At 36.4% G+C, this 15,138-nt stretch overlaps 1 protein-coding gene across 1 annotated transcript; it reads right to left on the reverse strand.

The window, feature by feature from the left end:
- Nucleotides 1–420: 420 nt before the first annotated feature.
- Nucleotides 421–1,359, reverse strand: Or5aq7 (olfactory receptor family 5 subfamily AQ member 7). The gene has a single exon (NM_001000566.1). The coding sequence runs from the start codon at nt 1,357–1,359 to the stop codon at nt 421–423; it is 939 nt and encodes a 312-aa protein (NP_001000566.1).
- Nucleotides 1,360–15,138: the final 13,779 nt, after the last annotated feature.

Here is a 15,138-nt window from a genome sequence, read left to right on the forward strand (position 1 = left end):
GGAACAAATGACTGCCAAACTGAAGAACATCTCTTCCTTTGTTATTCATCTAACAATTTTAGTTCCATCTGATAGATAATTATATGAACATCATTCTACACAATGCAAATGTTTCCTAAAATTAGTTTATTTAAAAATGTATGTAATGAGCTTAATTTTTGTGCATCCTGTTACCATACTATTACAATTATATGAAAACCGGAATGTAATTGTATCAACTTTTACTGAGACTTTATATAGATGAAAGTAAAGGATACAAAAAAATCATGCCATTTGAAAATTTTAAGATTTCTCTGAGATAATATAATATTTGATAATAAAAATTAGTAAACTATATATGGATTACATTCCATTTTACTCTCATAAAAAACTAATAAATTTTAACAATGTCAGTTTTAAGATTCACACCAAATGACAGGTTCAACAGGCATTTCTCTTCCCAAAAATCAACTTCTGGATTGCTTCTTTAACATCCTTATTTCTCAGGCTGTAAATCAGAGGGTTCAACATGGGGATGACCAATGTGTAAAACACAGCAGAAACTTTTTCCTGTTCCATGGAGTACTGAGAACTTGGCTGGATATAGCTAAATGTCACTGATCCATAAAATAATGCCACAGCTGTCAGGTGTGAGGCACAAGTTGAGAAGGCTTTGCGTCTCCCCTCAGCGGAGCGGATTCTCAGGATGGCAATGATAATGTGGCTATAGGATACCATGACGATGATGAAAGTAGAAATAGCAATTATACCAGAGAAGACCAAGAGTAGCATCTCATTGATGTGTGGATCAGAGCATGCAAGCTTCAAAAGAGGAGGAACGTCACAGAAGAAGTGATTCACAATGTTGGGACCACAGAAATCTAGTTTGAGTAAACCTATTGTGTGAATCATGGAATTTATGAGACCAGCCAAGTAACTTGCAAGAACCATTTGAGTGCAGATGCTCTTTGTCATAATAACTGTATACATTAAAGGGTTTGCAATTGCCACATAGCGATCATAAGCCATCATAGACAGGAGGACTACTTCTGTGGTTACATATACTGCAAAAAAGAAACTCTGCAGAATACAGGCAAACAGCCTAGTAGACTTGTGTTCTGATAGGAGATTGATGATCGTTTTAGGAGCAATGATAGTAGAGTAGCAGATGTCACAGAAGGAGAGGTTACTAAGAAAGAAGTACATTGGGGTATGAAGTTGGGCATGCAACCAGATCAGGAAGATCATCCCCCAATTACCAAAAAGAATGATAAAATAAATTATGCAAAAAAGCAAAAAGAGAGGAACCTGCCAATTAGGATTTTCTGTTAAGCCAACCAGTATGAATTCTTTCACACCTGTATGATTCCAAACTTCCATAGTTTCAATAGTCTACAGTTCCTTGTTACAAGGTAGGATCATGAGACTTAAGCCATAATGAAATAAAAGGATTTTCTCCAGAATCTGATAGCCTTATTGTGAGTGGTTGCCCAGTGGTAGATGAAGCAAAAAAAAAAGAAATCTACTAAATCTATTCACTGAGACTCAAATGGTTGTAACTTACACATTTTATTCCATCATCAATTATCTCAGAATAGAAAACGGTAAGATAACCTTTGTTTTATCAAAAAACACGGAAATGGTAGAATTGAAATTAGAAATTAGAGAGACATACCCAACAATCTTATTGTCCTGTATGTCAGCCTTTGCCTAAATGGAATATAAACTTGCTGCAGTCTTGTGACAAGGGAACTTCCAAAATTCTTTGGATAAATATTCCATATTCCTCATTTGATTAACAGTGGCTTCACTACCATGTCACATCCCCCTTTCCAAATACCTCACCTCAAATATATTTTCAACCTCTTCCAGGATCTTGTGACTCCTGTGAATAATTCCAACATATTGAGAGGACCTATAAAGGGACTGGAAAAAATACAGATGGATGTTTTCATTTTTTTTCTTTTAGCAATTATTAATTAGCATAAATGTCATATATGCAAAATTTTTTGCCTTCATATTTTTATCAATGTTTTGCATATCATTAGTGTTGTTTTTTAGAATTAACCATAATAAAACAATCTAGAACATATATTTTTTTTCTTTCTTTTTTTTTTATTAACTTGAGTATTTCTTATATACATTTCGAGTGTTATTCCCTTTCCCAGTTTCTGGGCAAACATCCCCCTCCCCCTCCCCTTCTTTATGGGTGTTCCCCTCCCCATCCTCCCCCCCCTTGCCCCCCTCCCCCCAACAATCTAGTTCACTGGGGGTTCAGTCTTAGCAGGACCCAGGGCTTCCCCTTCCACTGGTGCTCTTACTAGGATATTCATTGCTACCTATGGGGTCAGAGTCCAGGGTCAGTCCATGTATAGTCTTTAGGTAGTGGCTTAGTCCCTGGAAGCTCTGGTTGCTTGGCATTGTTGTACATATGGGGTCTCGAGCCCCTTCAAGCTCTTCCAGTAGAACATATATTTTAAGGATGAAATAAATTGGTGAAACACTAAAACCTTCAATTATCTATATATTTTCCTTACAAAAAGATAAGGTAGAACTTTGCTTAAGTTTGAAAAATTATTTATTTTCAACACAAGAATAGTTAATGTAAATCTCAGAGAAGTAAATTATTTCCCCCTTCCTCAAAGAGCTGATAATATGCATTTCTTAATACTATGAGCCAGTAAATTTCTTCATTCCTCATGGACTGACCCTGGACTCTGACCTCATAGGTAGCATTGAATATCCTAGTAAGAGCACCAGTGTAAGGGGAAGCCCTGGGTCCTGCTAAGACTGAACACCCAGTGAACGTGATTGTTGAGGGGAGGGTGGCAATGGGGGGAGGCTGGGGAGGGGAACACCCATAATGAAGGGGAGGGGGAGGGGATAGGGGGATGTTGGCCCGGAAACTGGGAAAGGGAATAACATTCAAAATGTAAATAAGAAATACTCAAGTTAATAAAAAAAAATTCTTCCTTCCTTCTTTCCTTTTTTTCTACCTCCCTCCCTCCCTTCCTTCTTTCTTCTCATTAGTTTCCTAATGATATTTATTTTTGATTTAATATTTCCCTTTATTATCAAATGTATCCCATCACAGACTTCTTAACCTTTCACCATACCATATACACACTAAACCTCCTCTCTCTCCAGTATTCACAGATCCTGGATTTTCTTTCAGATAAGTTCAGATCTCCCTGACTAAACCAAACAGGACACAATAAGAGGCAATGAGATTATGCATATTACCCTCATATCAAAGCTGAACTATAATAATCCAGCAGGAAGATAAACATCCCATGGGCAGACAAGAGTCAGAGTCACACTAGTACTCCCACAAAATCTCCAAACTAAAAAAAAAAAAAAAAGAAAAAGAAAAAAAAAGAAAAAAAGAAAAAAAAAACAAAGAATTCATCAAAAAAGGCATAGTTTAAACTCATGTCTCTGGTTCTGATCCAACAGGGAGCCCCACCAGAGGTAGGGGATAGTTTTCCGGCAGGCATAGTATTTCCATGGGTCTCATCACATTTTGGGTTACCTCAGGCAAAAAACTAGTACCTCCCTAAAATCCCAACCACAGACCATGCCTGACAGAAAACTATACAGCCCTTGCTCAACAATAGGTTTTGCCTGTGAGAAACTAGTAAAGAACTAACTGTAGCTTCCTGATTATCTTGCTCTCCTTGAGTAGACAACTCCTGCCATCTATGCCTGAGAGAAGACAAAATAGGTTCCATATCCTATCCCAAGTCCTACTTCCTTTCTCATCACCCTGATGAGTAGACACTCCTTACTGGGTTTCTAGCATTAGTCAAACCCTCAATTTAGAGAACTTAGACTTGACCCCTGTGATAAGAGACCACACTAGTAACCAGAATCAGTTCCTGCCCACAACTCAGGCAGAGACCCTATGCTCAACCACGGGTTACACCAACTAGAAGACCAAAAAGAAAACAGGAATCAAGGAACAAGGCACCTACCCATCAAAGAAAAACCCTGACTGCTATCAAGACCTATAATCATCAGAAATCAGATCCTTAATTGCCAGCTTAAGCACACAGTTGACCATAACCATATATCACCACCTTTATGAAAAGATGGAGCATTTAAATCATCAACATATTGTCTTAAAAGAGATGATATCTTTCTAGAAAAATATATGTGTCGATATAAAAAATATAACTAGAAAAAGAACTAAAACCAGAATTTTGACATGTGAATCACTGCAAGACTATAAGAGACAAAGATTACCTTGGATTATGAAAGGAGGATTTATACATAGTTCTGTTGCCTTTTCAGTCTGAGGAAGAAAGAAAGCACAGTGATCAAGACCTGGAACATTTTATTCATGTCCTAGAAGAAAAAGTCAGGTTTTCTAAAACTCTGTTTTAGAAAAAGTACGACAGGGAATAGAAACAAATGTTAAATGTTGTATTATAAGTAGCATTAATTTCCTGTTTTATTTCAGTTTTTACAGGAATTCACTGAAAAATCTGTGGCTTAAAGTAACAAATATTCCTTTACTTACAGTGTGGAATTTGGAAGCAAGGCACTATTTGATTTTCTAAGTGGAATCTACATAGCTACAAGGCTATACTCCTATTAGAGGCCTTAAGAGAGGAAGCATTTTTGTCATCCAATGCCCTGTTTGGGCCTCAGATGATTATGTTTGCAGAACCTGACTTTTTCTTCTAGGACATGAATAAAATGTTCCAGGCCTTGATCACTGTGCTTTCTTCATTTTTCAGATTGAAAAGGCAATAGAACTATGTATAAATCCTCCTTTCATAATCCAAGGTAATCTTTGTCTCTTATAGTCTTGCTGTGATTCACATGTCAAAGTTCTGTTTTTCCTCATGTGATAGCATTTATGGATCCTAGAGACTGAGATTCAAACAATAAGAGGAAGCATCATTAAGTCTATATCATGTAACATATCCAAAGAAGGACTGATTAAAGTCATGATCAAGTAATTTAATGAAATATTCATGTGTTTAAAAAAGTGACCCAATAAAACAATACAGCATGTTTAAAACCTACAGTAGAATTTTCTGTAATAGAAACAGTTCTGAATATTTTTTTAATGAAAAGAAAAGCAAGAGTAAATATGGAGGATTAAAGGTATTGTTTCTGTGTTCATTGAAATGTGACCACAATGAAATTGGGAAAATATTTGCATGAGATATCACAGATCAGAAATTTCATTTCAAGCTGACAAAAGTATTTTGTTTTCCACCCTCTCTTTTACCATTTTATATTTTTACTATGTATAAAAATAAAATTTTTCATAAAATGGATGTTTTTACTCAAATAAACTCCTGTATTGAATTTTACAGATGAATGTAAATTCATCTGTTTTACTTGGGGAGAGTGTTTACATCATTAAGCACAGTATAAGCACAGTATTTTACAATCTGTTTAATACATCATTTATTTATGGCAGTAGGTGAGGAATTTGAGACTTCAGTAAAATAATTTCCTTTACTAGTCCGGATATAGGTATGGCTTCCATACACTTCTACATTGATATACATTGATGCAGCAACATTGAAATGATCAGCATAAGCCCAGACTATTAAAATGTAGAAATGTACCTTAATCACAGTCTATGTTCTCTGTCAGTGGCCTTAGGAAGAATAGTGAATCCAATTTCTTTATATCCTATGGACAAAAAAGATGCATTTCAAACATCAATGATTTTTTTTAAATTTTTTTATTTTTCTGAGATTATAATGTACTATAATCATTCCCCCTCCCTTTCCTCTCTCTCAACCCTCCTATATATCCAACTTGTTCTCTTTCAAATCCATGGCCTCTTTTCCACTTATTGTTGTTATGTATGTAGGCACATAAACATATTTTCCTAAATATATAAATCCAACTTCCCCAGTCTATAGAATTTTACAGTCCCTCTTTTGAACATCAGTATATTTTTCTTAAATCTATATCCCCAAATAAACACTAAAGACGTCACTGTGTGTATAATATTACCAGTTAATACCAAGTATATACTGAGAGAGAGAGAGACAGAGAGAGAGAGAGAGAGAGAGAGACAGAGAGAGAGAGAGAGAGAGAGAGAGAGAGAGAGAGAGACAGAGAGAAGGGGGAGGGGAAAGTGCAGTGGGAAGTTTTTTTATGTCTGAACTTTCATATTGTATGTAAAAAGATGACTTGATTGGTGATTACCTCAATAGAAGGACAGAAAAACATGTGTGATGACAGTATGCTTCAGTTTGATGTATGGCATTATCCACTACGCTCAAAGTAGAAAATTATAAATACAGAAATGTATCATCATCTGTCATATATGGAGAACCTCTGTGGTGTCATTTTTATAACTAGAACCTAAGTGCCTCTTAAGATTAAATTTGGGGCTTTTCTCTACTTGACCTGGTCCTCTTGACAGAAATAAAGGGCTAATTCACATCACTAACAACTGTGAGTACTCTGTCCCAAAAAATTTACTTCTAAAAAGATATTCATTTTGATTTGAAACCGTCATTTAACCAGGCTGATATATCATTATTTATATCATTACAAATAAACCTGTTTAAAAGAATGAGTACAGAATACCCAAGACAGAGTTCACAGAACTCAAAAAGGCTAACAAGCTGAAGGGCCCAAGTAAGGATGCCACAGTTCTACTTGAGAGGGAGAAGAAAGCAACCACAAAGTGAGAGGGAGGAAAGGACATGGAAGGGAAAGGGAATGGGGTTGTGATGAGAGAGTAACATGATCTGGTGTGGGGTGGGAGAAAAGGATGGAAGCCTTGAAGGCCAGGACAAAGAATAGAAACAGGCAACATTGGGAAGAGGGAGGTTAAGAACACCCTATAGAATGCGAAGACCTGCAAAGTCAGAGATTCTCAGGACTCAAAGAGGGTAACCATAGATGAAAGGCCCTAAAATGGGGAGAGAGAACTTATTGAACCCACCTCCAGCAGAAAGACAGGGCATAAAGTGACGGATGAGGTTGCTATCTACAGCCAAAGCTCTGATTCATAATTTTTCTTTTCTGAAAGAAATGCAGGGATTGAAATGGAGAATGGCTTGAGGAAAAGAAGGTCCAGCAACAGGTCCATAGGATGATCCAGCTCAAGCAGAGGCCCTGAGGCCTGACACTATTACTGAGGCTATGGAAAACTTAGAAGTAAGGACATATCATGACTGTCCTCTGAAAGACCCAAGAGGCAGCTAGATGAAAGGGTCAGATGAATAGAAGAATAGAATAGAAGAATAGAAGTTGCTGACTCCTCTGGTTCAATTAGAGAAAAGCTGGTAGAAGCTAAGGAGGAGAGCAACCCTGTAGGGGGACCAGTGGTCTCAATTAACCTGGACCTGTGAGTTCTCTTAGACATTGGATCACCAAACAGACAGCATACACTAGCTGAGACAAGGCCTCCAACACATATACAGCAGAGGACGCCTGGGTCTGGGTTCAGTCAGAGAAGAAGCACCTAATACTCAAGAGACTGGAGGCCCCAGGAAGTTTAGAGGTCTGGTAGGGTGGGTGGGGTGGGGACATCCTTGTGGAGAAGGGAAGAGTTCAGGGGGTGGGTTATGGGATATGGAACCCTTGGGTGATGTACTGGGAGGGGAATAAAATCTGGAGTGTAAAAATTAATTAATTAATTTTTAAAAATATTATAGAATTCCTTCACAGCTGCTTTATTATTCCAGAACAAAAATCTGAATGCATGTTCATTGATGAAGAAGAACACAGTGAGAATAGATAGAACCATTGAATGTTTTTCACTATAGTTAAAAAAGGAATCCAGAAAATCTTATTAAATGAGTTAATGATTATCAACAAGTTATTACCTTCATAAGCAGGGACAGAGCTGTTCAAGCAATTAGACATATAACCTCTAAATATATGAGCAAGTTGACATGTATTTATCAAAACTCTTTTATAAAGTATGTGTGTGTGATTAATATACTATTCATGTTTTAAACTTAAAAAATAACTATGTTATACATGAAATATTTTATATACATTCAAAATTATGTCAATTTATGTTTATAGACATAAAAACAATACATATTGACTACTTAATACTTGAAAATTTAAAAAAATGAAGAAAAATATTACATAACATTTATGGTATTATAGAATTTAACACTGTGACTAAATAAACTTTTAAGTCCTATAATCAGTATCAATAAAAAAAAGTAAATGAGACAAAACTACAAATTACATCATGGGGAAGAATTGAACAGCTGTTGACAAAGACTCTGAGTGCTCCTAAAGTCAACTTCAGCTCTTTGGGATATCACACTCTTCCAACCTCTGTGCTCACATACACATGTGATTCACTTACATTTATACATAAATAAAATAATTCTGTTTTTAAAAAGTAAAAAATAAAATCAGAACTATGAACATTCACTAGGATGTAAAAACAAAGGGAAGGAAATAGAAAATATCCTTAGACTGAAATTCTTAAAAAATGCATATTAAATTGTTTATATGTTCTGCTCTTTTATAAAAATTATAAAATATGTAAAAATTGTTTTGTGAACAATTGGCCAAAATTCTAGTTCATTTTTCAATAAATATATACAAATGTTTCTGAAAAAATAAGTTGTGTTATTTTATTAAATTGGTAATAAATCATGTATAATATATATAAATTGATATATATTGTCTGGTTCTTAAACTTGTAGCATTTAAATATCTTTAAAGGAATGGATGAATATAATATTAAATGCACAGTTGTACTTACAATATTCAGCAAAATATGTAACAATAAAATTAATATATTTGTTCAATATGTAAATAACATATTCAAAAACCTTAATATATAAATAAACATATAAATATATTAATGTAAATAAATAAAATTTAAATAGTGCTCTTGTCTATTAGATATGACTTGAAATATATAGAGAGAACAAACCTACAAGTTAGAACATTATGCTTTATATTCTTGACTGTGTTGTTTCTCCAGTTGTATCGATGGCAATGAGCTTCCATTAGTGTTCAGGAAAATGTCAAAATCTTTAAATATAAACTGAGAACTTACAACTTATTAAAGCTTGAAGCAGCAACCCATCTGGCACCTTTTACTTGGTGATAAAATAAGAATGAACATTATATAGAGACCTGGCTTTTAATCAATCTTTAAGGACTTATTATTTGGAAGAAGGTTGCTGATGGTAGTTTCTATTCTATGGGGGAAAGACTCTGTAACCCCTTGTGTGTGTGTGTGTGTATGTGTGTGTGTGTGTGTGTGTGTGTGTGTGTGTGTGTGTGTGTATGTGTGTGCATAAGTCTCAGCTGTCCACAGGATTATAATTAGAATTTTTCTTATATCTCAAGTGTGAAATTAACCAGAAAACTGTCAGACCTTCTGGTGTCTGGTCAGTTTGATTCTTCCTGCAAGAATGAAAAAGTAAAATGCTATCCTTCACATACATCTTAAAATCATCTGGAACTTTCTATAAAGCATCTTGCTTTAATGGTCAATAAAGACATGTCAAGAAGAAGCAGGAGTTAAGAACAAAGATATTGTAATTCTATGTACATCACTTGAAAGATTGTTAAAAATGTTCTGGTAATAAAGCAACTTAAATTGATACAAATGTCTCCAAAATTACTGTAGGTATACATGTATTTCCTATAAATGTTCATTCTTCTTTTGACACCAAGTAAAGCATTTCATCAACATACTCTAAAATCTTTAATGGTGACTCTTTTGAGATGCATTACACTGTACAAAATCATAAAATTTTCACTAGTTTGCAAATATATTGGTGTTTAATTTTCATAAGCTACAAATGTGGAAGATCAGAAACATACTTTAAATTTTATTTCCCTGGATACCACATAACATGTAATTTTACATTTTGGTTCTCCTTTACTTGTATAATTGATAAATAGCACTTTGAAACATGATAATGGTTTAAATTGCAAGAAGAATTTGGAATAGCTAATAAATTCCAATTCATTCTAAAAATAAGAATCACACATATTGTTAAATTTTTGCAAAATTAAAAATACATATGATAATATTCAATACATATTCAGTCTTCACTTCTTGAAAGTAGGTCTAAAATTACAAATATTTTAGCTTTTATAATGTCTAATCCCATCAGATATTATTATATAAAATTTCCTACTGCTTCCAGATCTTACCGTACTGGTCTAGAATGTTTGGTTCTATATCCTTAGCTATAGCAAATTGTGTGTGTGTGTGTGTGTGTGTGTGTGTGTGTGTGTGTGTGTGTGTGTGTGTACTACTCAGCTACTAAAAGCAATGACTTCATAACATTCATAGACAAATGGATGGAACTATAAAATATCATTTTAAGTGAGGTAACCCAATCACAAAAAAACACACATGTTATACATTCACTAATAAGTGGTTATTATCCCAAAAGCTTGGATTACCCAAAATACAATCCACAGACCACATAAAGCTCAAGAAGAGGGACTATCAAAGTGTGGATGCTTCAGTCCTCCGTAGAGAGGGAAAAACATATTCATACAGGAGATACGAAGACAAAATTTGGACCTGAGACTGAAGAAAAGGTCATACAGAGACTGCCCTACATGGGGATCCTGCCCATATATATATTACCACCAAACCCAGACAATATTGTTGATGCCAAGAAGTGCATGCTGACAGGAGCCTGGTATTACTATCTTCTGAGAGGCTCTGCCAGAGCATGAAAAATACAGAGGCAAATCCTAGTAGCTAACCATTGCACTGAGAATGGAGTCCCTGTTGGAGGAGTTAGAGAAAGGACTGAAGGCGCTGAAGGAGTTTGAAAGCCCATAAGAACAATACTACCAACCAACCAGGCTCCCAGGAACTAAAACAACATCCAAAGAATCCACAGAGACAGACCCATGGTTCCAGCTGCATATATAGCAGAGAATGGCCTTTTTGGGCGTCAATAGGTGGAGAAGCCCTTGGTCCTGCCAAGGCTCAATGCCCCAGTATACTGGAATGCCGGAACAGGGAGGCAGGAAGGAGAGGATATGTAGGTAGGGAAATACCCTCAGAGAAGAAGCGGGGGTTGGGGATGTCATGGAGGATAGGGTGTTTATGGACAAGAAACTGGGAAAGGGAATAACATTGAAATGAAAATTTAAAAATATCCAAAAAGTATTCTTTTGGTATTTTGATGGGGAAGTTCTTGTTGTACAGCTATTTCAATTGTTTGGTCAGAATCACAATCAGAGAACAAACCTACAAGTTAGAACATTATGCTTTATATTCTTGACTGTGTTGTTTCTTCAGTTGTACCGATGGCAATGAGCTTCCATTAGTGTTCAGGAAAATGTCAAAATCTTCAAATATAAACTGAGCACTTACAACTTACTAAAGCTTGAAGCAGCAACACATCTGGCACCTTTTACTTGGTGATAAAATAAGAATGAACATTATATAGAGACCTGGCTTTTAATCAATCTTTAAGGACTTATTATTTGGAAGAAGGTTGCTGATGGTAGTTTCTACTCTATGGGGGAAAGACTCTGTAACCCCTTGTGTGTGTGTGTGTGTGTGTGTGTGTGTGTGTGTGTGTGTGTGTGTGTGTGCGCGCGCATAGGTCTCAGCTGTCCACAGGATTGTCATTAGCATTTTTCTTATATCTCTAGTGTGAAACTAAGCAGAAAACTGTCAGACATTCTAGTTTCTGGTCAGTGTATGTTGGCTACTGTTACTTTAAGTATGGGCCTTGAATTTCTTATCTTTCCAAGTCATTTTACATGAAGTGGTGTTGAATTTTGTTAAATGATTTTATTTTGTTTTTTTTTTTTTTTTTGTTTTTTTTTTTTTTTTTTTTTTTTTTTTGGAGCTGGGGACCGAACCCTGGGCCTTACGCTTCCTAGGCAAGCGCTCTACCACTGAGCTAAATCCCCAACCCTGTCAAATGATTTTTTTAACATGTAATGAGATGGTCATGTGCTTTATTCCCAATTTGGGTTCATTTATATAGTAGATTACATTAATGGATTTCCATATATTGAACCATCCCTGCATCCCAAGGATGGAGCCTATTTGATCATGATGGATGATCATTTTGATGTGTTCTTGGATTCCGTTTGCAAGGATTTTATTGAGTATTTTTTGCATCAATTTTCATGAGAGAATTTGGTCTGAGGTTCTCTTTCTTTGTAGGGCCTTTCTGTGGTTTAGATATAAGCAGAATATTGACTTCAATGAATGAATTAGGTAGTGTTCCTTCCTTCTATTCTGTGCAGGAATTTGGAGAGTACTGATATCAAGTCTTATGTAAAGTTCTGGTAGAATCTGGTCCTGGACTTTTTTGTTTGGGAGACTTTTAATTACTGTTTCTATTTCTTTAAGAGTTATGGTACTGTGTTGATAGTTTATCTGATCCTGACTTAACTTTGGGACCTGGTATCTTTGTAGAAAATTGTCTATTTCATCCAGATATTCCAGTTTGTTAAGTATAGGATTGTGTAGGAGGATCTGATGATATTTTGGATTTCATCCATTTCAGTTATTATGTGTCCCTTTTCATTTCTGGTGTTTTTAATTTGGATACTCTCTAATTGCCCTGTGGTTAGTCTGGCTAAAGGTTTATCTATCTTGTTGATTTTTGAAAAATCAGCTCCTGGTTTTATTGATTCTTTGAATAGTTTTTTTTTTGTTTGTTTGTTTGTTTCTACATGGTTGATTTTAGCGCTGAGTTTGATTATTTCCTGCTGTCTGCTCCTCTTGGGTATATTTACTTCTTTTTGTTTTATATCTTTTAGGTATGCTGTCAAGCTGCTCTTGTATGTTTTATACAGTTTCCTTTTCGAGGCACTCAGAACTGTGGGTTTTCCTCTTAGCACTGCTTTCATTTTGTTCTATAAGTTTGGGTATGTTGTTTGTTCATTTTCATTAAATTCTAAAACGTCTTTAAATTTTTATTTATTTCTTCACCAAGTTATCATTGAGCAAAGCATTGTTCAACTTCCATGTGTATGTGGGTATTCTGTCATTTTTGTTTTTATTGAAGACCAGCCTTAGGCTGTGGTTCTCTGATAGGATGGGTGGGATTATTTCAGTATTCTTGTATCTGTTAAGATCTCTTTTTTTTTATTAACTTGAGTATTTCTTATATACATTTCAACAAGTGTTATTCCATTTGCCTGTATCCGGGCAAACATCCCCCTCCCCCCTCCCCTTCCTTATGGGTGTTCCCCTCCCAACCCTCCCCCCATTGCCGCCCTCCCCCCACCAGTCAAGTTCACTGGGGGTTCAGTCTTAGCAGGACCCAGGGATTCCCCTTCCACTGGTGCTCTTACTAGGATATGCATTGCTACCTATGAGGTCAGAGTCCAGGGTCAGTCCATGTATAGTCTTTGGGTAGGGGCTTAGTCCCTGGAAGCTCTGGTTGCTTGGCATTGTTGTACATATGGGGCCTCGAGCCCCTTCAAGCTCTTCCAGTTCTTTCTCTGATTCCTTCAACGGGGCTCCTATTCTCAGTTCAGTGGTTTGCTGCTGGCATTCGCCTCTGTATTTGCTGTATTCTGGCTGTGTCTCTCAGGAGCGATCTACATCCGGCTCCTGTCGGTCTGCACTTCTTTGCTTCATCCACCTTGTCTAATTGGGTGGCTATCTATGTATGGGCCACATGTGGGGCAGACTCTGAATGGGTGTTCCTTCAGTCTCAGTTTTAATCTTTGCCTCTCTCTTCCCTGCCAAGGGTATTCTTGTTCCCCTTTTAAAGAAGGAGTGAAGCATTCACATTTTGATCATCGGTCTTGAGTTTCATTTGCTCTAGGCATTTAGGGTAATTCAAGCATTTGGGCTAATAGCCACTTATCAATGAGTGCATACCATGTATGTCTTTCTGTGATTGGGTTAGCTCACTCAGGATGATGTTTTCCAGTTCCACCATTTGCCTACGAATTTCATAAAGTCGTTGTTTTTGATAGCTGAGTAATATTCCATTGTGTAGATGTACCACATTTTCTGTATTCATTCCTCTGTTGAAGGGCATCTGGGTTCTTTCCAGCTTCTGGCTATTATAAATAAGGCTGCAATGAACATAGTGGAGCACGTGTCTTTTTTATATGTTGGGGCATCTTTTGGGTATATGCCCAAGAGAGGTATAGCTGGATCCTCAAGCAGTTCAATGTCCAATTTTCTGAGGATTCTCCAGACTGATTTCCAGAATGGTTGTACCAGTTTGCAATCCCACCAACAATGGAGGAGTGTTCCTCTTCCTCCACATCCTCACCAGCATCTGTTGTCCCCTGAGTTTTTGATCTTAGCCATTCTCACTGGTGTGAGGTGAAATCTGAGGGTTGTTTTGATTTGCATTTCCCTTATGACTAAAGATGTTGAACATTTCTTTAGGTGTTTCTCAGCCATTCGGCATTCCTCAGCTGTGAATTCTTTGTTTAGCTCTGAACCCCATTTTTTAATAGGGTTATTTGTTTCCCTGCGGTCTAACTTCTTGAGTTCTTTGTATATTTTGGATATAAGGCCTCTATCTGTTGTAGGATTGGTAAAGATCTTTTCCCAATCTATTGGTTGCCGTTTTGTCCTAACCACAGTGTCCTTTGCCTTACAGAAGCTTTGCAGTTTTATGAGATCCCATTTGTCGATTCTTGATCTTAGAGCATAAGCCATTGGTGTTTTCTTCAGGAAATTTTTTCCAGTGCCCATGTGTTCCAGATGCTTCCCTAGTTTTTCTTCTATTAGTTTGAGTGTGTCTGGTTTGATGTGGAGGTCCTTGATCCACTTAGACTTAAGCTTTGTACAGGGTGATAAGCATGGATCGATCTGCATTCTTCTACATGTTGACCTCCAGTTGAACCAGCACCATTTGCTGAAAATGCTATCTTTTTCCATTTGATGGTTTGGCTCCTTTGTCAAAAATCAAGTGACCATAGGTGTGTGGGTTCATTTCTGGGTCTTCAATTCTATTCCATTGGTCTATCTGTCTGTCTCTGTACCAATACCATGCAGTTTTTATCACTATTGCTCTGTAATACTGCTTGAGTTCAGGGATAGTGATTCCCCCTGAAGTCCTTTTATTGTTGAGGATAGCTTTAGCTATCCTGGGTTTTTGTTATTCCAGATGAATTTGCAAATTGTTCTGTCTAACTCTTTGAAGAATTGGATTGGTATTTTGATGGGGATTGCATTGAATCTGTAGATTGCTTTTGGTAAAATTGCCATTTTTACTATAT

Source organism: Rattus norvegicus, chromosome 3 (assembly GCF_036323735.1).
Source record: "Rattus norvegicus strain BN/NHsdMcwi chromosome 3, GRCr8, whole genome shotgun sequence".
NCBI lineage: Eukaryota > Metazoa > Chordata > Mammalia > Rodentia > Muridae > Rattus > Rattus norvegicus.

Bases quoted from the DNA above. Each gene is read 5' to 3' on its own strand.
- Or5aq7 (NM_001000566.1), bottom strand. From the start codon at position 1,359: ATGGAAGTTTGGAATCATACAGGTGTGAAAGAATTCATACTGGTTGGC.